The sequence below is a fragment of the Notamacropus eugenii genome, chromosome 5 (genome assembly GCF_028372415.1).
Source record: "Notamacropus eugenii isolate mMacEug1 chromosome 5, mMacEug1.pri_v2, whole genome shotgun sequence".
Lineage (NCBI taxonomy): Eukaryota > Metazoa > Chordata > Mammalia > Diprotodontia > Macropodidae > Notamacropus > Notamacropus eugenii.
In genome coordinates this window covers 132,761,372-132,788,515 of record NC_092876.1, presented here as the reverse complement: position 1 = coordinate 132,788,515, position 27,144 = coordinate 132,761,372, and the positions used below count along the sequence as shown (strand labels likewise).

General features: G+C 36.8%; 1 protein-coding gene across 1 annotated transcript in view; it reads right to left on the bottom strand.

The window, feature by feature from the left end:
• The window catches only part of FCHSD2 (FCH and double SH3 domains 2), a 346,602-nt gene that overhangs the window by 158,081 nt on the left and 161,377 nt on the right, over positions 1–27,144 (bottom strand). Inside the window, exons 6-8 of the mRNA XM_072610940.1 lie at positions 12,558–12,691; positions 7,963–8,017; positions 5,337–5,465 (exon numbers count right to left, since the gene is read on the bottom strand). Coding sequence (XP_072467041.1) covers positions 5,337–5,465; positions 7,963–8,017; positions 12,558–12,691 — 318 coding nt within the window. The remainder of the gene's footprint in view (positions 1–5,336; positions 5,466–7,962; positions 8,018–12,557; positions 12,692–27,144) is intronic.

Here is a 27,144-nt window from a genome sequence, read left to right as displayed (position 1 = left end):
AATATAGTGCAGAGCTGTGTCCAAGGTGAAATGCCAGTTCTATGGTCTTACACAATGCTTCATGTTTGGAGATTTTAATTATCAACCTCTTGTGAGCGTATGATAGTAAGTGTAAATTTCTACTTCTTTTTTAAATTTTCATATTCTTTTTTTTAAATTAATTTGTTTTCAGTTTTCAACAATCACTTCCATAAGTCTTAAATTTTCTCCCCCTCCCTAAGATGGCACACAATCTTATATGGGTTGTACACATACATTCTCATTAAACACATTTTCAGATTAGTCATGTTGCATAGAAGAATTAAAATGAATGGGAGAAACCATGAGAAAAATCAAACCAAAACAAAACACAACATAAGAGAAAATAGTCTGCTTCATTCTACATTCTAATTCCATAGTTCTTTCTCTGGATGTGGATGGCATTTTGCCTCAAGAGTCCTTTGGGAATGTTGTAGGTCCTTGCATTGCTGCGAAGGGCTAAATCCATCAGAAACAGTCCTCGCACACTGTAGCTGTTCCTGTGTACAATGTTCTCCTGGTTCTGCTCATTTCATTCCGAAGTCCTCCTGTTCTCATTTCTTATAGCACAACAGTATTCCAGTACATTCATATACCACAACTTGTTCAGCCATTCCCCAACTGATGGGCATCCCCTTGATTTCCAGTTTTTGGCCACCACAAAGAGTGCCGCTATAAATATTTTTGTACATGTGGGACCTTTTCCCATTTTTATGCTCTCTTTGGGATACAGTCCTAGAAGTGATATTTCTGGGTCAAAGGGTATGCACATTTTTGTAGCCCTTTGGGCGTAGGTTCCAAATTGCTCTCCAGAATGGTTAGATCAACTCACAGCTCCACCAACAATGAATTAGTGTTCCAACTCTCCCACATCTTCTCCAACATTTATCATCTTCCTGTTTTGTCATGTTAGTCAATCTGATAGGTGTGATGTGGTACCTCAGAGTTGTTTTGATTTGTATATCACTAATCAATAGTGATTTAGAGCATTTTTTCATATGAGTATAGATAGCTTTAACTTCTTCGTCTGAAAACTACCTGTTCATATCCTATGATCATTTATCAGTTGGGGAATGATTTGTATTCTTGTAAATTTGACTCAGTTCTCTATATATTTTAGAAATGAGGCATTTATCACAAACACTAGTTGCAAAAATGCTTTCCCAGTTTTCTGCTTTCCTCCTAATCTTGGTTGCATTGGCTTTGTGCAAAACCTTTTCAATTTAATGTAATCAAAATTGTCCATTTTGCACTTCATAATGTTCTCTATCTCTTGTTTGGTCAAAAATTTCCCCATTTTCCATAAATCTGACAAATACATTATGCCTTTCATCCCCTAATTTGTTTATAGTATCAGTCTTTATACCTACATCATGTATCCATTTGGATTTTATTCTTGTGTATGGTGTCAGGCACTGGTCTATGCCCAGTTTCCACCACACCATTATCCAGTTTTCCCAGGAGTTTTTGTCAAACAGTGAGTTCTTATCCTAGAAGCTGGGGTCCTTGGGCTTATCAAACAGTAGACTATTATAGTCATTGACTACTGTGTCTTGAGTACCTAACCTATTCTACTGGTCTACCCCTCTATTTCTTAGCCAGTACCAAGTGGTTTTGATGATTACTGCTTTATAATACAATTTGATATCTGGCAGGGCTAGGCCACCTTCCTTAGCATTTCTTTTCATTAATTTCCTTGATATTCTGGATCTTTTGTTCTTCCAGATGAATTCTGATATTATTTTTTCTAGCACTAGAAAATAATTTTCTGGTAGTTTGATTGGTATGGCACTGAATAAATAAATTAAGTTAGGTAGAATTGTTATTTTTATTATATTAGCTCGGCCTACCCACAAGCAACTGATGTTTTTCCACTCACTTAGATCTGACTTTGTTTATGTGAAGTGTTTTATAATTGTATTCATAGAGTCCCTTTATAGTATCTACCATAACTTTAAATGGGATTTCCCTTTCCATCTCTTGCTATTGGGCTTTGTTAGCAATATATAGAAATGCAGATAATTTATGTGGGTTTATTTTGTAACCTGCAACTTTGCCAAAGTTGTTCATTATTTCAAGTAGTTCTTTTGCTTGATTCTCTGATTCTCTAAGTGTATCATCATATCATCTGTATCCTACTCCTTTTCTAAGTTGAACTATCAATATATGCCTATGAATCTTTTGTACTTTTAGCATTTCTCTTGTATAGAGAAATAAAAATAGTTGCTCTACAGACCTACACATTATTTACATCGTATACTGAGTACTCTTCTGTACTCCTTTTAAGCAGACCCTAGATATGACCCTAAACTCAAACTCTAAATGATTTTCCTTAGGGCTCTATGGTAAGGATGTAAAGATCTAGAGAATGTTTTTAAAGTGTTCTTTAAAAAAAAGCCAGTCTGGTCCTCAATTTAAAGGCCAGGCCTGTCCAGGAATGACAATTGTCCAGGTCTTTGCACAATTAGGAGCAAAGCTAATAGGTCCTCTTAGTAAAAGAGAAAGAGAGGAAGCTATCAAGTAAGTAGTGGCTTGAGATTCTAACAGTTCTCTAAAAAGGCAGAATACTTCACACTAGAATGGAAATGACAGGAGAGCATGAGTAATATATGATCCTGTGACTTAGAGCCAGAAAGGTCCTTAGAGATTATGCAGTTCAATCTCCTCATTTCAGAAATGGGGAAACAGAGTAGTAAAGAGATATGTTCAATGATGATGAATTAGCAGGATGGATGAGCTTGATCCCAAACCCAGCGCTTTTATTTTCCTGTGACATTAAGGGCAGGATAGGAACTGGACCTGTGATTTCACTGACACAGTGAATTCTGGGATGTGGAAAGTCCCTCTAACAATGCAGGTCAGCACTTGTGCTACAATATTTGGTTGCTAGAGCACTGAAAAGTTGACTGACTAGCCTAGGGTCACACATCCAATATGTACTGGATATGGGACTTGATGCCAGGTCTTCTTGACTCAAAGGCCAGCTTTCTGCCTACTATACCACACTGCCTCAAGCGGTTTACATTCTAACCAGAGAGCCTGAATACCTACCACAGAAGCACAGAATATTACTTATTCTTACAAAAGCATCAATTTAATTGATAATTATTTAATAATAATAATGTAACTAGCATTTATTTAGCGTTTTGAGGTTTACATAGCACTTTATACATGTTATCTCATTTGATCCTCACAACCTATGAAGCAGGTACTATTATTATCCCCATTTGAAGAGAAAAATGAGGCTGAGAGATTAATTGATTTACCCTAAGGTCATACAGTTCTTAAGTTTCTAAGTCATGAAAACTCAGATCTTCCTGACTCCAAGTCCAACATGCCATTCACTGATTTACTGACTACCTATTGTGAGTAAGGCCCTAATATAAAGTAAGTATTCAAGTAGTAGGAAAAAGGTGACTGGAGAACAGCAAGGAGCAATTAAATTATGAAAGGATTCCTGGCTACAAAAGTAATGGAAGCTGAAAAGAGATAGTAGCAGGACTTGGTACCATATTGGTTGAAAGAGATAAAGGCAATTATTTTCAATTCTAAAATCAAGAGCCTTGAGAAATGGGGGGATGGAGGTGGAGTCAACAACAATGTAGATATGGCAAGGGTGCTGTGGAAACAAAGAAATGGATTTTCAATTTTCAATGTAAAATTAAAGATCTTGGGAGAAAATCCAAGAGGAAATTTTCATATGCAACTGGAAAGACTGAGATTGTTTTAAGCCAGACAACTGGTCTGGAAGTCAACAAATGGTGCTAGTTCAAACAGTGTCTCGCACACTTCATAATACGTCTGCTGAACTGAACAAAGCTGTTACACAAAGCTGTGTAGAAATGAGGAAGAATGTGGAGCATGAAAAATGCAAATGTTGCATAAAAGATCAGGATTAGGAAAAACTTTACATCTCATATGACCAAAGTTAAAATTCATATAAGATGGGAATCTTATTTTGGCAGTTTTATTTTGAATGATTCGGTGCCATAAGGTATTTATCTTTTATGATTTTTTTTCGGATTATCTATCAGTCCAAATGACTCTCATTTTCACAAGAGACAATAAACATTTGCCCAGTCACTAGGTCTTGGCAAACATTCATCTTTCATTACCCTGATACCCAATAGACCTCTTTTTATGAAGAGCCTATCCCGTCTCTGCAGAGAGAGGCATTTTACATTCTTCTGGATGTTCTGTAACCCAAACCACTAACTACCCACTTCCTGATGAAACTGCCTTGTTTTCAGACCAGTCATTCGGTGTTCCTTTCTATAGACTTCTAATGAAATCACATTAATCTGACTTACAAGGGCACAGCAACAGCTTCAAGTGGGAGGTTAGAACAATTTCTCAATGAGAGGCTAAATGCAATGCTATCTGCACATAGAAACTATTCAATTCATAAAAAATCTGCTGACGCTACATACAAAACTGTTAAGAAAACTTCTAGTACTTTTTAAACTAGAAACATTATCCATCAACCAAGAGAAAAACAAGAGATTCAAGTTCCCCTGCCTCAATTCTAAAATTCTACAATTTATGGGTAGGAAGTTTATTTTTATTCATGTTTCTCCTTTGTATTGCAAACTGTACATCTTTCTTTTAAAGAGTTTCAATTCCTCATCATATGTTTAGGCTTATCTTTAATATTGATTTGGAACAAATCAATTCCATTTCTGAAATAACTTATTTAAATTCAAATCTTTTACTTAAAAAGACCATTCCAAACAATATTTTATAAGATTCTATTTGTCATCATTTTTAATTTAAGATAACAATCCTGTAACAAGTTACTGTTAGTAACAACAAATAAGTAACAACAAAGTTACTATTAACTTCTTGAGCACAAGGGCTTATAGTGAGTGTCTAGATAAAAGGCACCATGCTGGGCAATGGGAATATCAAAGATAAAAAATAATCCATCAAAGAGGTTACATTTCACCAGGCAATAAAAGCTAATGATAAGAGCAAGCATTTATATAATATTTTGTAGTTTGCAAAGCACTTTATATCCCATCTGCATCTCCCCAGTTTATTTCACAGATGGTCACAGAAATGTCACTGCTTCCATCCACCCCAGCACCTTCCAACACCAGGCCTAGTCCTCTACAACCTAATGTCTTCAATTCCCAAAGAACTTACTCAAGAATCACAGGATTTGAGAACTAAAGGTCAGTATCAACTCAGTTAGTGATTATCCATCCATACGTGCTAATTCATTAAAATACATAGAGGAATGGTTGGATCACAGGAAACTTCTCATGAACCAAACCATTCAGCGCATAAGGTTAGTGCAGATACCACAGAAACATTACCTTCATAATATTCACTAAATCAGTTTGATAGTAACGATCCTGGTGTGCATTAGCGGCAGCTAACGTAAGAAGATAGTCATTCCTGGCATGGGTCGCTTTGGAATTATACTCTGATCGCCGGGCTTTTAACTAAAATAGAAACAAAAAACAAAAAAATTGTAAGTTGATTCAAATGGTGATGCAGCCACACCCACACACATTTATATCGTTGTACACTTCTACTTAAACATCAAATAGACAAATCAGCAATGCCACCAAAATATCAGCATCTTCTAATTTGTAAATGATAATGTTTATGTATTCAAATGTTTATTAAGGTGCATGCTGTGTTCTGGGGCCTGTGCTGGGCAACAATAAGATAAATAAATTATAATCATCAGCTTCTAGATGCTTATATAACGTGCAAGATATGTGGAAAATTTAATACAAATTAGAATATAAAGTGTTTAAGCATAAAATACTATATCAGATGAGATCAGGCCATATCCATAGTATAGGGCTCAGTTCTCAGCATCACAATTGAGGAAGAAAATTGACAAATTGGAACATATCTGTAGAAGGACAACTAGAATGGGAGTGTATTGGGGAAGAATCAAAGACTACTATTTAAAGATCTTTCAAAGGAGTTAGGAATATTTAGTCTGTGAAACAGAAGATTAGGAAGGCATGACTGTTGTCTTTAAATATTTCAAGGCTTCTGTTGGAGAAGAGATACTTTTTCAGCTTGGCCATAAAGGATAGCACTAGGTTCAAATACGGTGGGGAGAAGCAAGGGTTTTGCAGAGTTGTTCACAAATAGGACAGACTGCCTTGGTTCCCCATCACTGCAGGTCTTCAAGCAGAGGCCAGATGATCACTTAGTAGAAATTTTATACTTGAGACTAAAGAAAAGGAGATTAGCTTAGAAGACCTCTGAGATCACTTCTTGCTCTAAGTCTCTAACATGGAATCACAGAATTTCAGAGTTAATGGGCCTCACTGGCCACCAATCCCTTTCATACTTGAGAAAGAAATCCTCTACAACTTATTCACCAAGTCAACATCCAGAGAAGATCTTCCCAATGGAGTCCATGTCCCCTTGAAATGTCCCCACTGCTTAGGAAGTTTTTCTCTACGACACTCCTAAGATTGTCTCTTTGTCCCTCCTATCTGCTGCTCCTTGTTCTGCCTTCTGAGATCAGAGAGCAAGGCCCTATCCTACCCTAGGTGGTCTGCTCTGGTTGTTCTCTTGTCTGCCAATGTCCTACTTACAGCGTGGTGCCCCGCACTGACCCAACATTCCCCATGACATCTGTCCAGAGTAGAGGACAGTGGGACTGTCCCCTTCTTATTTCTTACTTGTCCCCTTCTAATTCTCAGAGGTGACATAGTTTCTCAACACAGCTGAAGATCATATTTGCTTCTTGGCTGCCATATCACAATGTTAGTGCTAATTGAATTTGAAGTTCACTGAAACCCTCAGGTCTTCTTTCAAACGAACTGCTGCCTAGCCCTCTTTCCCATTCTTGTACTCATGAAGTTGATTTTTTGAACCTATGTCTTCAACCTTATACTTATATCTAATAAATTTAATTTCATTATTTTCAGCCCAAGACACTTGACTGTCAAGACTCTTAAATTCTGATTTGGTCAACGAGTGTGTTAGCAATCCCTTCTATTTGGCATTATTTGCCAATGTACTAATAGTACCATCACTGCCTTTAGTAAAGTCATTGATTAAAAATGTAAACCAGCGCAGGGCCAAGCAGAGATTCTTGGGGTACCCTACTGGAGATCTCCTGCAAAGCTGAAAACAAACCATTAGTGAATGACCCCCTTTCTCTAGTCTGACAAGTTCTAACCTCTCTGTATCTATTATCTAGCTCACCAGTCTTCAATTTTTCAATGAAAATTCCATGAGAATCAAATGTTTTGCTACAGTACCTGTAGCCTCACCATTACTCTTTTTCCCCTAGTGTAGTAATCCTATAAAAAATCAGATTTTTTTTCCCATTCCTATGTTTCTAATATGAGAGAAATCATTTGAGCTAGGTCAGATAGTTAATATCAGGCTCCTGACCTCACTAACTTTATATCCCTGGATTGAAGTCTGAAAAGATAAACTCTACTCCCTGCAACCCTGGGCCAAAGACCATTAAGAAGTAGCATGGCATAGTAGGTAGAACATTCAATTTGGAGTCAAGAACACCTGGGTTTGATCCTACTTCAAAGATTGACTAGAAATGTACACTTCACTACTCTGGGCCTCAGTTCACTCATCCATAAAATGAGGTGGTTGGTCTTGAGGACCTCTAAGGTCCCCTCTAACTCTAAATATGTGGGCAAAAACACACTGATGAGTAGGAGTGAGTTGAACTTTATTGCAAACACAGCTAAACACAGTTTTCATCAGAAGCCCCAGGAAAATCTGGGTCCTTTGAGCCTACTTGAACCATATTCTTGGGGAAGTGCATCATTGCCCCAGTAGTGCTAAGAGTTGGGCACAGGAGGCCTTTAATCCTGAACACTTGGGATGAGGTACTTCCTGAGTCTGGGTCTTTTTGATGGACAAAAAGCCTAGTCAGCAAATTTCTAATATCTCTATAGGACTTTTCATTTGGTAACAAAAGTTTACAGAAGAGCTCACCTTTACACTTGCCTTTTGTAAACTGATTCTTGACTGGAAAAGACTAAGTTTGGACCTATAGGAAAAATCAATAGAAAAGATTAGTTTTTTTAATGTATTTGTTAAAATGTGGAAAAAAGGACTCAGAAAATCACAAATTATTTTCCTTTCAAATCAATACATTCTAGAAATGGATTTTTTTAAACAACAGGAAGTAACATATGTGTGTGTATGTGTGTGTGTGTATAGGTTTATATAAATATGTTAAGATATATATATATATATATTTTAAAATACTTATGTAGATATCCATATAGCCTAAAATCTCTCTTTGCCAGGTCTTAGGTCTCACTTATCAACAACAATGCTTCTAACAAATACCAAATCACCTTTCTATAGGGCAAAGGGCTGACCACGACTAGAATGTTTAAAAAAATACTTGCATCATAACAGCTCTTGGGAAGTGGACTGGATATGTATAATAAATGAACATATATGTCCAAACTCTGACTCCTTCCACACATGTATGTATTTTATTTTGCTAGTTCAAAACACAGGGAGGATTTGACATTAAAAAAAATCCCAGAAAGTGATTTTAGACCTAAAGGAAAACAACAAAAGGATAATTTGTAAAAGAAGCCTGACCATCCAAGTGTCAACACAACAAGACTCCTTCAAATGGCAGTCTGGTGAACAGAGCTGGTGGGTCATTCGAGAATATCCAGGATCATACGGCTGGAAGAATTTCAGCTCCAGTTTGATCTCTTAGTCTCCCTGCCTCTCCCAACAAGACCAAAGAAAGAGGCACCAGTAGTAGCCTGAGTAACAGATCAAACACTGAAGGTGACTTCCAGTTTTTGAACTATCTTAGGACATTGCTCAAGGAAATGTTCTGCTTTTCTTATTTGTGTATAACTTGGCTTGGTTCTTTAAGCACAGCCCACATACTTCTAATAGTTTGCCCATCCCACATTGAAGGAGCACCAACAGTGTCCCTATTTGTAGGCCTAGCATGCTATATTCTGGTTCCGTTCATTATTATATGATAATAAAAATAGTGATGATGATAGTAGTTTGAGTTTTGGTACTACTGTAAAATCACACTTTTGTCACATAACAATCTTCCAGGACCCTCCAGGTATTTAACTTGTGACACATTCATCACTGAGTTCTCTGTCCCACAATTCCTAATGAATAGGATTTCATTTATGTAAGTGCAATGTCCTTCCTCCTCTACCTTTCAGGCTTTTGAAATTTTCCCCATCCTCTAAAACTCAACTCAAATGTTACCTCCTTCCTGAGACATTCCTTGATTTACACTGGAAATCACCTTTCCCTTCAGATCTCATATAACACATGGTGTTTATCTCCTGAACATACTTACTACGCATTACTATGCATGATGGCTATCTGCTCATGGGTCTCAATCTACACTGGTGGAATAATGGGATCACAGATTCATTGAAATTCTGGAGAATTTGTGCTGTCTTAATGATTTTAGCAAATAATAAGCTCTAGGAAAGCAAAGGTCATATTGACCTCTTTCTGTTTTGAGCTTGTTGGGGCTGTTGTGAGGATGCTTAGCACAGTGCCTGGCACAGAATAGGAGCTTACTAAATTACTAAATGCTTGTTCCCCTCCCTTCCCCTCCCATGCAGAATACTCTTCAAAAAGTGCAAAAAGGCTTCCTACTTATTTGTGGAATTGAATATATTAAAAGGGCTCTCCATACTCTCCTATGATGGACATAAGAGGATTCATTATGAGCATCTTTAGAATTTAATAAAGAATAAACACCATCACTGATGCAGAGTCCAACTTTTCTTTGTACTTCTGGAAAAAATATGTGATTTGGCACCCTTGTAACCGTTTTAGGCTTTAGCTGAGCTCCTACTGGGATCGATACATGAAAGGAATTACCATGGATTCAGAGAGAAAAGAATTCAGGGCCAGCTCGCTTCTGCCTCTTACCTGCTATGGGACTTCTAGAAACTCCTTTCCCCTACTGAAGCCTTAGTAGGCCTCTCTATAAAAAGGGAATGCTGGGACTTGTCTGCTTCACCAGGTTATTTTAAGAATCTGCTAGCAATGCTACGATTCCTCAAGGGTCTGAGAGTCTCTAAATGTGGATACTACTTCCCACTAATGCAGATGGTGACCCCCTCTATGAGTTCTGTCTGAAATTGACAGAAGAGAAGTTAACCTATAAGAAGTAATGTTTTCCCAGTATTATATAGGGCTACAGACTGGGCATATGATGAATAGGATAGTTTCTAAGATTATTGCAGGACATACCCACTAGACTGCCTTTGGACTTAAGAGATTGAGAATTATAATAAGTCAGGATATATGTGTTAATTGACTCACTGACATAATTTCATATATGTATATATAATACTTATACTATGTGTCACAATTATATGTGTTTGCATGTATGTATCACACACACACACACACACACACACACACACACACACACACACACACACCCCCTGGGGATTCACAGAAATGCAAAAAAAACATCCCTATCTTCAAGGAGCTTACATTCTAATGGGGAAGACAACACACAAACGACATATGCAGGATAAATAAAAGATAGTCTCAGAGTAAAGCATTAAAATCAAGGAGGGCTGGAAAAGATTTCTTGCAGAAGATGAGACTTTAGCTGGGACTTGAAGGAAGCCAGGAGGTGGAAATGAGGAGAGAGGGAGTGTTCTACTATGGAGGACAGCCAGATAAAATGCCTAGAGTTAGAAGGTGTAATGTTTTGTGTGAGGAACAGCCAAGAGGCCAGTGTCATTGGACTGAAGAATACATGAAGGGACTAAGGCATAAGAAGACTTAGAAAGATAGGAAGGGGTAAGGTTATAAGAGAAAACCAAACAAAGGATTTAAACGTGATCCTGAAGGCAACAGGAAACCACTGGAGTTTACTGACTAAGGGTAATATGGTCAGACCTACATTTGGGAAGATTGGTTTGGCAATTGAATAGAGGACAGACAAGAATAGGAAATAAACTGAGGCAAGGAAATCAACCAACAGGCTTTTGTAATAGTGTATACAGGCATGAGGTAATAAGGGTCTAAATCAAGGTGAGCCAGCAGTTAGCCAGCAAAGGAGTAAGTTGGGTATAAGGGTGGTTGTCCCTAAGCATAACTGAAAAGCCAGCATCAAAACCCTCTTCTCATATGTCTGTATAGATACATACACCATACACACACACACACACACACACACACACACACATACACACACACACGATACTAATATCTATTAGTTCTCTATAGGGTACTATTTCTCTTTCAATATAATTAACCTAAAACTGTCTTCACATGTCATGATATGAAAGGCCAATTAAACCAAGATTGAACAATTCTAGTTTTAATTTTTGTGGAAATAATGCCATTAGTTAATGTAAATTAGATCTGGTCTTTCAGTTGGCTATGAGTGATTCCCCAAGATTCGGTAGTTAATACAGTCATCCCTCCACATTTGTGGGGTTAGTAGCACAGGACCCCCAAAATGTGAAAAACTGCAAATAATTCTAAGCCTCATTCTAAACCTTATTTTTTAATAATTTTGATCATATTAATTTAACACACAAAACAAGAAAAATAACACACTGCACCCATAAAAAAGTTGTAGTTTCTATGTGAGAGAGATTAGCATCTCACACAATATGTGGAGTCTTTGCAGCCATACTGTAGCTACAGCAACTGCTTCAGATTTCCTTTTCCTGTGAAAAGCACAAGATACAATGATTACTGTGGAAGAAAGGCACACGACTGAATCTAGGTGGTAGAGAGACAAAGAGGAGGTGGTTCCAAAGAGGGTATGTAGGCTATAGTTGTTCAGCACACTGAAACTTTTTAACAAAATTTAACTATTTATAATAAATTTATGTAGGTATATTTATGGTAGTAAGTGATAACAATAATGATAATGATATGCAGTATTTATGCATTTATGACTGACTAATATTTTTTAGATCTCTCTACAAACACACATTGTGATTTAACTCAGTATGCCACAAATCTCCAAAAATCTTTTTAAATTATCAATGGACAACCCATGAATAACAAAAGCCATGAATGCAAAACTCATGAATATCAAGGGATGACTGTATATGACTTGTTGAAACATAATAATTTGGTGGGGTCGGGTGAATATAGACCTGGAATTTCACTGGTAAGGGGAGTTCCCAGTGTGAAAACTCCCTCTATTTATGTAGATCAAGAACTTTGTAGTAACTAAAATATTGACTAGAGACAATTTAACTAGAGATTAAATGACCTATATCCATTGTAAGGCAGCCAGTATATGTCAGTGCCAGGACTTGAATTTGGGTCTTCCTGACTAAGGTCAGCCCTGATTATATACTCTGCCACTTTTCCTCTGAATGTTTTCAATAATCTATTTCAAGTAAGGAGATGCCTTAGTAAATATCTCTTGCATATTACCCATTTGAAGAATGTCAGTTCCAAAGAAAAGGGCATTATAAAACTCCAAGATAACTATTGAAACAGAAAAGCAAATCTCTATCTCACAGTAAAAAGTAGGCAACAAAACCTTCAACAATGACATGGATTTGCACAAGTTTTTCAGAAACACATACTTAGCCTCAATGTCAGCTTTTTCTCGGACTGCGTGAGCCATCTGTTCTGTCTCAAAGTACTTCTTTTTGCCTTTAGCTAAATCTTTCACTGTCTCTTGTAATTCAGTTTGGATCTTTGTCAACTGGTCCACACACTGCAAAAGAGAATGTGAAATAATCAGTATTTTAGCAGTCAACTTCAAACAAAATGAGCTTTCTCTGGGCACGGTGCCTCCAAGTCAGAGCTGTGAAACCACACTAGTGTCTTTGCTTTGGTCTTCTGAACAGCCTAAATATAACCTACAACCCCAGCAAATCTTTAGCATATACCTATATTCCTTGATTTTTAGGGATGGAAAGGACCTAAGAGATTACCCTAGTCAAATCTCCTCATTTATAGATAAGGAAACTGGGTCCAGAGGTGAAGTGATTTGGCCAAGGTCTCTGAGCTAGTTAGGGACAAAGCTGGGAGTCAAGCCCAAATCTCCCAGCTCCTGGTACAGGGGTCTTTCCACAGTAGTCAATACTGGTCTTCCTTAAAGAAGAATGCCTCTGTTCTCTACTCTAACAAGTGGAAGAAGATGAGAGCTGCCAATAACCAACAGACACTACACTAGAGCTGGCAAGAGATCAACAACCATGGGATCTTGTTCCTTTTTAGATGCCTACAATGCCAGTTAGAGGCAAGAAAAGAAGAATGGCAGCAAGTACTTCAGCTGTTCAGTCTTCCTCCCTCTGTGACGATCTTTGTCCCTCCCTCTCTCTATTCCTCTGTCTCCTTCCTTGTCTCTTCTTATCTTCTCACTTTTACCTTGTACTCCAGTTCTCAATTAGATGCCTAAGGAAAAACATTAATAATTTAGGCTGGACAAAAAGGAAAGGGGTGGCATAGGAGAAAGATCACTGGTCCTGGGGTCAGAGGATCTAGACTCATAGTCATAATCTATTTTAAAACTGTGTAAACTTTGAAAAATCATGTGACCTCTCTAAGACTTAAGAGTACTCATTTTTAAAATAAAGGGGGCTCAATTTCTCATAGTTAAAAGCCAGTGCATTTACAGAATAAAGAACACTGAACCTAGAGGCAGGAAACCTAAGTTCAAATGATTACTCATAGTTTTTTATTCACCCCCAATTCCATCTCTCAAAAAAACTCAACTAATTCTGTGATGTCCTCTATCTTTTTTCAGAACTACAGAATATTAGAAATAGATGAGTCCTTACTCATTCTCTAATTCAAGTCCTTCATTTTATAGATGAATCACCTGGGGCTCCAAGTCATTAAATGACTTTCTGCTGGCCACACAACCAGTAAACAGAAGATTCAGGGTTAGGACCTCTATCTATCTTTCAACTCCATGTGTACTGCTCTCCCAGTCTACTAGTTATTCCTATACCTTGCTTTTTATGTAGTTTCTCTTCATCCTCCACCACTTGCCAAAAACCTAATTTGTAAATAAAAAGAAAATTCTATACATATATATGTATACAAATTTATAAGGAAGACTGGTGTAGTAGAAAGAAAGTGGTATATGTAGTCAGAAGGTCTAGAGGTTTGAACAACATCTATGACACTTGCTATCTGCATATATTTAGGGAAGACTCTGAACCTTACTTTCCCTTTCTATAAAAAGGTCTGGACAAGAAACTATTTAAGATTACTTCAGACTCTAAATCCTATAATATTATATTTTTATTTTTTAATACATATGCTTCAATCTGCATTCAGAGTTCATTAGTTCTCTCTCTGGAGATGGAGAGCAAAATTTATGACCAAACAAGAAATAGAGAAGATCACAGTAAGCAAAATGGATAATTTTGATTACATAACATTAAAAAGGTTTTGTGCAAACAACACCAGTGCAGCCAAAATTAGAAGGAAAGCAGAAAACTGGGGGTAAGGAATTTCAGTTCACTGGGCAAAACTGTGAAAAATCATTGTATTGATCAGAGGAGCTAAGTCTTTCACAACTGACTGTCATTACAATATTGCTGTGTGCAATGATCTCCTGGTTCTGCTTACTTCACTTTGAATCAGGTCAAAAGGAGTCCCAGGTTTTTCTGAAACCATCCCCTTCATAATTTCTTACAGCAAAAGAGTATGCCATCATAATCATATACCACAACATGTTCAGCCATCTCCCAACTAATGAGCACACTCATTTTCTAAATTTTTGCCAACAGAAAAAAAAAAAACTGCTAAACTATTTTGTACATTATTGAGTCCTTTTCCTTTTTCTTTAATCTGTTTGAGGTACAGAACTAGTAGTGGTATTGCTAGGTCAAAGTACAGGCACAACATTATAGCCCTTTAGCTATAGTTTCAAATTACTCTCCAGAGTGATCATCAGACCAGTTCACAACTCCACCAACAGCACCTTTATGCCCCAATTTTTCCACATCCCCTGTAGAATTTATCATTTTCTTTTTCTGTCATGTTAGCCAATCTGATAGGAATGAAGTAGTACCTGAGAGTTGTTTTAATTTGCATTTCTCTAATTATTAGTGATTTGGAGCATTTTTTCATGTGGTTGTTGATAGCTTTGATTTCTTTTGAAAACTGCCTATTCATATCCTTTATTTACCAAATGGAAGAATGATTTGTATTTTTATAAATTTGAATTAGTTCTCAATATATATTGAGAAATGTGGTCTTTATCAGGAACAACTGCTGTAAAAACTGTTTCCTGGCTTTCTGCTTTCCTCCCAGTCTTAGCTGAGTGGGTTTTGTTTGTGCAATAACTTTTTTATTTAATAGAACAAAAATTATCCATTTTATCTCCTGTGATCCTTTCTATCTCTTGTTTGGTCATAAATTCTTCTGTTATCCATAGATCTGAAAGATAATTTTTTCCATGCACATCTAATCTGTTAATAATATCACCCTTTAAGTATAAATTATGTTATCTTTTCATATATCTTTATTATGTAATTGTTTCTTTTATATGAATCAATCTGAAATCATTCAATAGTCAGCAAGCATTATTACGTGTCTACTATGCCGAGCAATGTGCTGGGGACTAAGCATACAAAGACAAAAATAACACACAGACCCTGCCTCAAGGAGCTTACATTTCATCAGAGAGACAACATATACATGTAGAAGGAAATACACAGTAAAAAGGGATTCTAAGAAATGGAGGTAGGGAAGGGCAGGCAATGTAAAGGTATGGAGACAGGATATGAAATGTTACATGTAAGCAATGGCAAGAAGACTATTTTGGATGGACCACAGCTAGACCATGAAGCAGAATGAAGTATAACAAAGCTAGAGAAGATAAATTAAAGACAAACTGTAAGGACTTTAAATAAATGCTAAAGAGAGGAGTCTCTATTTAATTCAAAGTGTAAAAGGACTGGACTTCATATTGACCAAGGAAGTGACATGATCACATTGGCGCTGTAGAAAAACCATCTGGGCAGTTGTGTAGATGAACTGGAGAGGGGAGAGTCACAAGACAAAGGGATAATGGTGGTGTGAAACCAGTGGGGAAATCTTCTGGCCAAAATACATACACAAAGGGAAAAGAGAAATGCTGCCTATAGGCTGACATCCCAGCCTATATTCCTATATTAAAGGGAAGCCTTCCATATGTGCCAGCTGTGCTGAAAACCATCCAACTCCATGAAGCCTTTATTGATTCTTCATCCTCCCAACTAGAAATATTCCCCTTTTTTCCTGAATTTTTTGGGAGCACCTGATCTAACAATCTCTTCTGTTCCATCACATTTTGCGTTGATTTTAATCATTTGTGTAAATGTCATAAATCTGATAAGCTCCTTACAGGCAGGATGTGGGTCGTCTCCCGCCCCTCCCCCTCCCCCCCCCCCCCCCCCCCGGGAAGCAAGCAAGATATCGTATATAATAGTCTATTAAGAAGCATTTACTACCATGTTCCAGGCCCTGTGCTAAGCACTGAGAATATAAAGAAAGGTTAAAATGCAAAAACAGTTCTTACTCTCAAGAAGCATTCATTCTAACAAGAAAGACAATGCACAAATACCACACACATATACAGTAATAACAATAAATATTTGCTCAACTTCAGGATGCCTGCCAGGAATTCCAAAGTGTCACAGACTGGGATATCTGTCACAACATGTAAGCAGTGAAAGAGCAGACCCTAAGATCTCAAGATGGGCAGGCAGGTGGGCAGGCAGGCTGGCAGTTCAGGTATCAGCTTGAGGATTTCAGTCTATGTGGAAGTCTCACAGACTCCAGGCTGAATGAGCCTCATCTTCATATCCATATCCTGGTTGAACACTCTCTAGGGACTAGTCATTCCTTCATTTCATTAATTAATTTGTTTCATACAAGAAGCACAGGGTAAAGTGAATTTGCTGACAATTCAATCCTTTAAATAGATTCTATAAAAGTCTGTCTCATCAGGAAAATTGCATTTATTTATATGGATCCTTCCCCTCTACAGAAGTTACCAAGACGGGTTTATAAACAAAAGAGCTCTCCTGTGTAAATCAGCCTTCTCTTCCCTTCCTAGATAGTAATTCACTACCAAGTGTTCTCTACTATTAAAACAAACTATGGTGCTGTCTTCTTACTGGGCATTTAGAGCCTTTTCAAAAAGCATAATCTACCAATTTATAAATGAAAAATAACATCTGCTCAATTTTTCCCCCATTCCCAGAATGGGATCACTCCCAAGAAATATTTCTACCTGTTAAAGTCCCTCCTTCAAGGTCTGGTTCCTCTATGAAGCCTTCCCAGCTCCATGCCCAAAGGAGAAAGTGGTCTTTCACCTCTACCTTACTATCTTACTCTCCTTATTTATATGTTTATCTCTCGCATCAATGGATTCTAAATTCAAATGCAGTTCCTTTTAAACAGATATTTACCATAGCCTAATGCCTATTTCTGACCTTCCTTTCTCAAACTCTTCACAGATTAGTTAAAACTCAAACTTTTTATTTTTGTCTTTTAAAAACAACTTTTATTGATAAGTTTAATTTTTAGATCACTTAAATTTGCTTCTATATGTCTCCCCCTCCTCCTTACAGAGAGAATCTATTGGAAACAAATTTTTTTTTAATTAATCTATCGCTCTCACCACCTCATTCACCCCTCCCCATAGAGCAAATTAGAGGGGGAAATTAGGGAAAAGCCCAGGATATACAGATGAATAGTCTAGCAAAAACAAATTCCTACATTGACCATGTCTGAAAATGTGTATCTTTTACTGTATTTTAAATTCATTCCCCCTCTGGCAGGAGGTGAGGAACATAAAACCCAAAATCTTTAAAGGTTTTGTTTAAAAGTTTTTATTTCTTCACAAACTCCTGAAAGATCAAAGTTAAAACACATACACACATTTCCCGCCTCCTCTTAAAGGAATAAGCTGTTAACAACCATTGTTCACAATTCCAAAATCTCCTAAAGATACAGCAACAAATATCTGTAACTGTTTGGGAGAGGCTATTGGTGTTACATTTGTATACACTTGTATATGTATATGTTGTCTTCCTTAATAGTATAAAAGCCCTTTTAAACCCGGGACTTTTCCTTTTTGTCTTTGTAAGCCTGAAGCCTCCTGTAGTGGCCAGCACTTAGGTACTTAATAAAGAACTGATTGATTTGTATATCATGAAACCGCCTACTATTCCCAGCCCTAATAAAAGTGCCATCGTGATAATTCCTCGTGGCCACTAAATGTTAATTCCAGACCCATTTTCCAAGCACTCTACAGTTAGAAAAAAGCTAACTACTGATGAGAGACACTATCACTGATAGCATGATGTGGATGAATAAGGGCAAGAGGACAGCTAAACTGAGTCTAAAAAGTATAATTACACTGAGGTGAAGGTTGACAGCATCTTGGACTGTAGTTGAGGTGGTCTTCTACCACCCTCTTCATTGGCCTAGAATTGGATCTACCTTCCCCCAAATATCTCCATCTGTTGAAGTCCTGCCTTTAAGGTCTAGCTTTTCTCTGAAGCCCTCCTTGCTCCCTGCCTGAAGATGAAAGTGATCTTGTCCTCCTCAAATTTCTCATAATACTCTGCCTTGACCTCTACCTTAGAGTTTTCTTGCTTTCCTTTGTTTCATATTTATTTATATGCTTGTCACCCCATAACCTAAGTGAGTCCCCTCCTCCCACTTCCATGGGAAGGTGGACCTATGTCATGGACATCTTTTTATCCCTCAGCACTAAAGACTGGCCACTGCACATAACAGAGGCTAAATAAATATTTGCTGAATTAGTCCAATGCTCTTTTAAATAGATATTTAAACATCTATTCTGTGGAGAAGACAAAGCTATTCCTTTAAAGGAAATCCTATGCTGAGTTGTGTTAACAAAAGCACTTATATAATGCATGTTTCAAGCATTTCCTGGCTTTTAGTCAATTTAATTCAACAACAAATTCATAAGTGCTTACTATATGTAGTTTGAGAAATTAGGTACTTGGAGAGAAATGCAATTTGTCCCTGACCGCCAGTCTAGATGGGGGAGCTGACACATATACATGTCAACTTAGCAAACATGTTATAAATAGTGCTAGTTACATGTCCACACTGGTAAAGATACAAAATCTAGATCAATCAACCATCCAGAATTACAAGCCTAGTGTGTGCTAGCACTGTGCTGTGTGCTGGTGATACAAAGAATGAAACAATCTCTACTCACAAAAAGCTTTCATTTCTACCGTAAGGAGAAAACAAGTGCATAAATAAGTAAAAAGAGAATAAATGCAAATCAGGGAATATCTTATGTAGAAAGTGACACTCGAAGTGGGCTTTGAAGGAAGCTAGATTTTTTTAAGAGGTGGAGGAGAAGAGGGATGCACACTCCAGGGAAAGGAGACACTGTGCAAAGTCATGGATAAAGGAGATAGAGCAGATGGGAGGAACTCTAAGTGTAGGTAGTTGGTAGACTGTCAAGGTAAATAATGTTTAATAAGTTTGGAAAGATAGGTTGGACTATAATTGTGAGGGGCTTTAAATACCTTTGCAGAAGATACTTCAGTAGGACTATAAATATCTTGAAGATGAGTAACTTTTAATACTGTTCATCAATATACTGGAGAAATAATCCATAAAAAGACAAATTTCAATACAGAACTTTAAGGTGGCACATTTGAGGGAGGAAAAATGATAGTACAGATATACAAAAAGCCAACAGGGAGGGAAAAAACCAAGAGTCAGATCATATTCTACTTACAAAGCAGTAATAAAGTTTTGACCTTTAAAAAAATATATCAAAGAGTAGTATAAAATGCAAGAGCAAAGAGAGAAAACATACCATAGCGTAAACAACAAGGTCCTGGAGCTGCTACAAGGTCCAAGTTCAAATTCTGGCTCTATTATTTACTATCTAGGCTTCAGTTTCCTCATCTCAGAAATTAACAAATTATATTTTATATAATAAATAATTTATTTTATAATTTAATAAATTAAAAATATATATATATAATATATAATTAAATTATATATAAATGATATTCTAGGTCCTTTCCAGCTCTAAATAATTTTTCTTTATCTATTAACTCTTGACTCCTTCTGCTACCTACTAAGAGTTCCAGGTGTCCCTTGTTCTCTAAATAACAGCAATAAACACCTTCCCTTGACCCTGCCATCCCTTAAAGGTATCCTCTTATATCTTTCTCCCTTTCATAGTTTAACAACTAGAAAGTGCTATCTGTATTTATTGTTTCCACTTTCTTACTATTCACTCATTTCTCACAACACTGCAATCTGGTTTCCAAGCATATCGCGAGAACAAAGTTGCTCTTTACAAGGCTATCAGCTATTAGTGACTAAATAGCACTGCCCTTCCGCCAACCACAGCCTTCTTGCCCAAGCACAATATGAGGGAGCACTAGGTAGTACTTAGAACATGCTCTGTCTATCTCAATATCTGCTTGGCATGCTCTCTAATGATCCAAGACAAAATATAAAAAATGTTACTGACAAACTGAGATGGGCAGACAAGGAAAAGCAGCACTGAGAATGACACAAGGTAAGGAGGGAGTGAAAATGAATAGTACATGATAGAAAGGATGAGAGATGGATGTACAGCAGAAAGGGAAGCAGTGCTAGGTCACAAAGAGAACTAGACCAAGTCAGTCAGAAGAACTGGGCCTATCCCTTAGGAGCTGTGTGACCTTGGGAAAGTCATTTCTCTATGGGCTTCATTTTCCCCATGAACAAAATGAGGGCATTGGATCAAATACTAATAATAATAATGACAGCTGACATTCACATTTGCTTTAAGGTTTATGAAACACTTTGCACACATTATACTCTTTGGATCTCATAACAGCTCCACAAGGTAAGTTTAACAGGAGTCAGAAAGGGTAAGTATCCATAGTCTCACAGCTAGGAAATGTTAGAAATAAGATACAAATTAAGAGTTTTCCAGATTACAAACCTGTTGCTCTATTAGAATATGCTACTGCTAATTAATGTAACAATACATTTATATCTCATTTTTGAGTTTTTGAAATATTTTTTCATATGCCCTCTACAAGATACTGTAAAGACTATCTCCATTTCATTGAGGATAAAATGAGGCAGGCCAGTTAATATTTTTATAGCACTTTAAAAGGAGGTCTTAAAGTTATGGTTCAAATTCAGTTTTCTTGATTTCAAGATCTAGAACTTCTAAATACCTATGATTCTATTAAGTAAAGTGTCAGGTTTCTTATTCAACACTGAAATGAGAAGCTCAAAATTAAAAAAACATAGAGAGAGAACTAGTTATCAAAAAGAGGCAGTTATAATTCAGGGAAAAGAAAAACTGGATTTCAAGTCAGAAAATATGACTATTCTACCTTATTTTTCACAAGTTTTTGTGTGACCTTGAGCAATTCACTTAATAATAGTAAGTCAACAAGCATTTATCAAGCACTTACTATTTACTAGATAGCGAGCTAAGCACTAGGCATACAAAGGCAGGTGAAAAACATGGTCCCTACCCTGAAGATGACATTCCAAAGGGAGAAGCACCAATCTGGGAGTCAGGTGCATTGATAATGCATTTTTGCTTATTGTTAATATAATTTTGCTTCTTAATGAGATCTTCCCCATTCATTAATGGGTCTGCCCATTAAGGGGAGTTTGATTAAGGAAGATTTGCAGGAAGGCCCATACCTTTTGTTAATTTTCTAATGAGACACTGGTTCTCAAGGGCTGTGGTGCCCTCAGGCTCCGAAAAATGTATAAGTACTCTGAAGTGTGGTTTTACTTTCGGGCTTAGTTTTTGGAAGAAGCTCTGCGTGCCAGATGATAATCTGGGAAGTAGCTAAGCAGGCCCCCAGCGTTGAAAACCCAGATATTGGTGTTTCCTCTCTTTGGTAACTATGTCTGTATGTATGTATGGTCAGACAGTTATCTGTCTGTTGATCTGTGATGTATGTGTTGCTCATGTCAGGCAGCTGGAAGCACTCTCTGTTGATCTTGACTTCTCTGAAGTTCAGGGTGCTGACTTTTTCTCCTGAACTAAGTGAATGACACATGTGCTTGGTTAAAGTGATTTTGACTCCTCAAAAGTTGACTTTCTTTTTAGAAAACCAGATCAAAGAACCTGTGACAGCAGGCCCTCCTGTGTATGTGGCGTGCTTGCTTTTACACCAGGAGCACCTGAGTTCAAATGTGATGTCAGACCTTTACTAGCTGTGTGGCCCTGGGTAAGTTACTTAATTCCCCCATTGCCTCCAAAAAACCCACACAAAAACAACAACAAAAACATTCTAATGGGGGAGATACTTGCAAACATAATATACACCCCAGGTACATAGAGTAAAGTGGAAGATAACCTCAGAGAGAAGATGCTAGCTGCTGCTATGTGTCAACATTTTATACTTTAAAAAGTACTTTGGTCATAACATTCTTCTACACCCTCAGTTTCCTCATCTCTAAAATGCAGACAATAACACTCATGTTATCAATCTACTGTGAGGATGAAATGGCAATGTATGCAAAGGATTTGGTAAATCTTTAAACGCTAAGTAGTATAAAAGGCCAACTTCTACTGTGGATGAAAACTACATAATAGGGGACTGTATAAAAAACCTGAATCATATTTAGTTAGTGTTTTAAAACATAAGTATGAGATATATAAAATTTAATCCAGTAGTACTAACACTTTTATTTGTGCCCTCTTCTGCTCTTTCCTGTGTATTTTGTACAAGGAAACACATTTCTACATTTCTTTGTCTGATATTAACATATCATAAGCCTATAAATTGGGGTTTTAAGAAAGAATTTGAACATGATAATTTATCATTTTGAAACCACAGTATACTAGGACAGTGTGAGAGTTTAACTGGACACACTGGAAACTGATGCTTCAGGTCTGTGACTGAATGAAGAACTACTACACCTCCGGCTGGGAGCCAGAACCTTCTGAGAAGCACAATCAGGACTAACCTTCTGAAAACAGAAAAAAATTCAGTTATGTTCAACTTAGCCACATGTGTGAAGAAGTGTGTGCAGAGCACTGAGGTAGATGCTAGGAGTGAGAAAAATCTCCATTACTATCTGATTCCAGCCGCATGAAGCTTCTAATCCACTAAGTGAATTCTGTTGAGAAAGGAGAGGGGGAAAACAATCACCCAAAGGGATGGCTTGGCGTCCTTCAAGGGTGCCTGCAGAGTAGGTCTAGATTAGATTGAATCTCTCTCTTTTTTTTAAATTAAGGTGATTTTATTCATCATTTCTGATGAACTACGTTGAACAATTCGGAATTTCTTTTTTTTAAATTATTTTAATTGTTTTCAGTGTTCTACAATCATTTCCAAATATCTTAGATATTTTCCCCTCCTTCCCCTCCTTTCCTCCTCCCTTTCCACTCCCTCCCTGAGATGGCATGCAATCTCATATAGGTTCTACACACACATTCCTATTAAATACTTTTTCTTTTTTTTTAATTAAATTATTTTATTTGTTTTCAGTGTTCTAAGTCAACTTCCATATATCTTAGATTTTTTTTGCCTCTCTCCCCCCTTCCCTTCCTCTTCCCTCCCTGAGACAGCATACAATTTTATATAGGTTCTACATATACATTCCTATTAAATACATTTTCACCTTAGCCATGTTACACAGAAGAATTGAAATGAATGGGAGAAACCATAAAACAAAACAAAACACAACAGAAAATGGTCTGCTTCATTCTGCAATCCAACTCCATAGTTCTTTCTCTGGATGTGGAAGGCATTTTGCTTCAAGACTCCATTGGGAACATTTTAGATCCTTGAATTTCTATAAAGGACTAAGTCTACCAGAAAAATTCCTCTCACACTGTAGTTGGTGCTGTGTACAAAGTTCTCCTGTTTCTGCTCCTTTCACTCAGCTTCAGTTCATATAAGTTCTTCCAGCCCTCTCTGAAGTCTTCCTGTTCATCATTTCTTATAGCATAATAATATTCCATTACATTCATATACCACAACTTGTTAAGCCATTGCCCAGTTGATGGGCATCTCCCTTGATTTCCAGTTTTGGGCCACCACAAAAAAGGGCTGCTATAAATATTTTTGTACATGTGGGACCCTTTGCCATTTCTATGATCTCTTTGGGATACAGTCCCAGAAGTGATATTGCTGGGTCAAAGGGTATGCACATTTTTGTAGCCCTTTGAGCATAATTCCAAATTACTCTCAGGAATGGTTAGATCAGCTCACAGCTCCACCAACAATGAATTAGTGTTCCAACTCTCCCACATCTTCTACAACATTTACCATCTTCTTGTTTGTCATGTTAAGCAATCTGATAGGTGTAATGTGGTACTTCAGAGTTGTTTTAATTTGCCTCCTTCTAATCAATAGTGATTTAGAGCATTTTTTCATATGACCATAGATAGCTTTAATTTCTTCCTCTGAAAACTACCTGTTCATATCCGTGGATCACTTCTCAATTGGGGAATGATTTGTATTCTTGTACATTTGACTCAGTTCTCTACATATTTTAGAAATGAGGCCTTTCAATCTGAGCCTCCAATACATGATGCCAGTAAGTTGATGAGATGCTGGTATGAACTGCATAGGTGATGTCAAGGGAAGGGTGGGAGAACAGCTGTTCAGCACGGGCTGAGGTGGGAGTCTCCTGACTCAATTTCCCTAGTGACATCTGGTAGACTTTAAGCCTGACTGAATGCAAGTGGATAATCTAATCCTGCCTGGAACTGACATGAAGTTGGGGAGATATTGTATCCCTGCAATGTCCTTACTATTGGTGGCAATTTCCTATAGTCAAAAGGTTTGTAAGCTTAATACCAGAGCTATTCAATTATAGATTATGGATAAGGGAACATCCGAGGTTGTCTAAATTTAAGCTATTAGGCACAGGACTTTAGACCAACAACATTAAGTTAGGGTCCTTTAATTCTTAGTAATACTGTGGAGACAACTAGGTCAAGAGCTTGTGAAGTTAGCAACATAAATATTATCTGTGTCTCAGTTGATTAATGTTTAAAAAAAAAATTCTTTTATGGTCCATACTGTAAATGCTTTAAAAAGATGTATCACCTGACCAAAAGTCTCAATTGCTTTATCTGTTATATAATGTGCTAAAAATAATATATATATACATACACACACACATTATATATATATATATATATATATATATAAAATAAAAAAATAAAAAAAGGAAAAAGAGGAAAAAAATGAGGGCTTTATCACAAACACTACTTGCAGAAATTCTTTCCCAGTTTTCTGCTTCCCTTCTAATCTTGGTTGCATTGGCTTTGTGCAAAACCTTTTCAATTTAATGTAATCATTTGTACTTCATACTATTCTCTATCTCTTGTTTGGTCAAAAATTTCCCCATTTTCCATAAATCTGACAAATACACTATGCCTTTCATCCCCTAATTTGTTTATAGTATCAGTCTTTATACCTAGATCATGTATCCATTTGAATTTTATTCTTGTGTATGGTGTCAGGCACTGGTCTATGCCCAGTTTCCACCACACCGTTATCCAGTTTTCCCAGGAGTTTTTGTCAAACAGTAAGTTCTTATCCCAGAAGCTGAGGTCCTTGGGTTTATCAAACAGTAGACTGCTATAGTCATTGACTACTGTGTCTTGAGTACCTAACCTATTCTACTGATCTACCCCTCTATTTCTTAGCCAGTACCAAGTGGTCTTGATGATTACTGCTTTATAACACAATTTGATATCTGGCAGGGCTAGGCCACCTTCCCTAGCATTTCTTTTTCATTCTGGACCTTTTGTTCTTCCAGATGAATTCTGATATTATTTTTTCTAGCACTAGAAAATGATTATCTGGTAGTTTGATTGGTATGGCACTGAATAAATAAATTAAGTTAGGTAGAATTGTCATTTTTATTATATTAGCTCGGCCTACCCACAAGCAACTGATGTTTTTCCACTTACTGAGATCTAACTTACTGCAATAAGTGTTTTATAACTGTGTTCATATAGTCTCTGGGTTTGTTTTGGCAGGTAGACTCCCAGATATTTTATAGTGTCTACCACAGCTTTAAATGAGATTTTTCTTTCTATCTTTTGCTGTTGGGTTTTGTTAGTATTATATAGAAATACAGATGATTTGTGTGGGTTTATTTTGTAACCTACAACTTTCCCAAAGTTATTTATTATTTCAAGTAGATTTTTACTTGATTCTCTGGGATTCTCTAAGTATATCATCATTTCATCTGCAAAGAGTGATAACTTAGTTTCTTCTTTGCTTATTCTAATTCCTTCAATTTCTTTTTCTTCTCTTATGCTAAAGCTAACATTTCTAGTACCATACTGAATAACAGTGGTGATAACGGACATCCTTGTTTCAGCCCTGATCTTATTGGAAATGCATCTAGCTTATCCTCATTGCATATAATGCTCACTGATAGTTTTGGGTAGATACTGTTTATTATTTTATGGAAAGTTCCATTTATTCCTATGCTCTCCAGTGTTTTCAATAGGAATGGGTGTTGTATTTGGTCAAAAGTTTTTTCTGCATCTATTGAGATAATAATGTGGTTTCTGTTAGTTTTGTTGTTGATTTGATCAATAATACTGATAGTTTTCCTAATACTGAACCAGCCCTGCATTCCTGGTACAAATCCTATCTGAACACAATGTATTCTTCTTGTGATAAGTTGCTGTATTCTTTTTCCTAATATCTTATTTAAAATTTTTGCATCTATATTCATTAGAGAAATTGGTCTATAATTTTCTTTCTCTGTTTTGGCTCTTCCTGGGTTAGGTATCAGAATCATATTTGTATCATAAAAAGAACTTGGTAGGATTCCTTCTTCACCAATTTTCCCAAATAGTCTATACGGTACTGGAATTAACTGGTCTTTAAAAGTTTGGCAGAATTCACTTATAAATCTATCTGGCCCTGGAGATTTTTTCCTAGGGAGTTCACTGATGGCTTGTTCAATTTCTTTTTCTGAGATTGGGCTATTTAAGTATTCAACTTCCTCTTCTGTTAATGTGGACCATTAACATTTTTAAAAATATTCATCCATCTCATTTAGATCGTCAAACTTAGGGGTATACAGTTGGGCAAAGTAATTTCTAATTATTGTTTCAAATTCTATTTCATTGGAGGTGAATTCGCCCTTTTCACTTTTGATACTGGTAACTTGATTTTCTTCTTTCTTTCTTTTTTTTTTTTTTTTTTTATC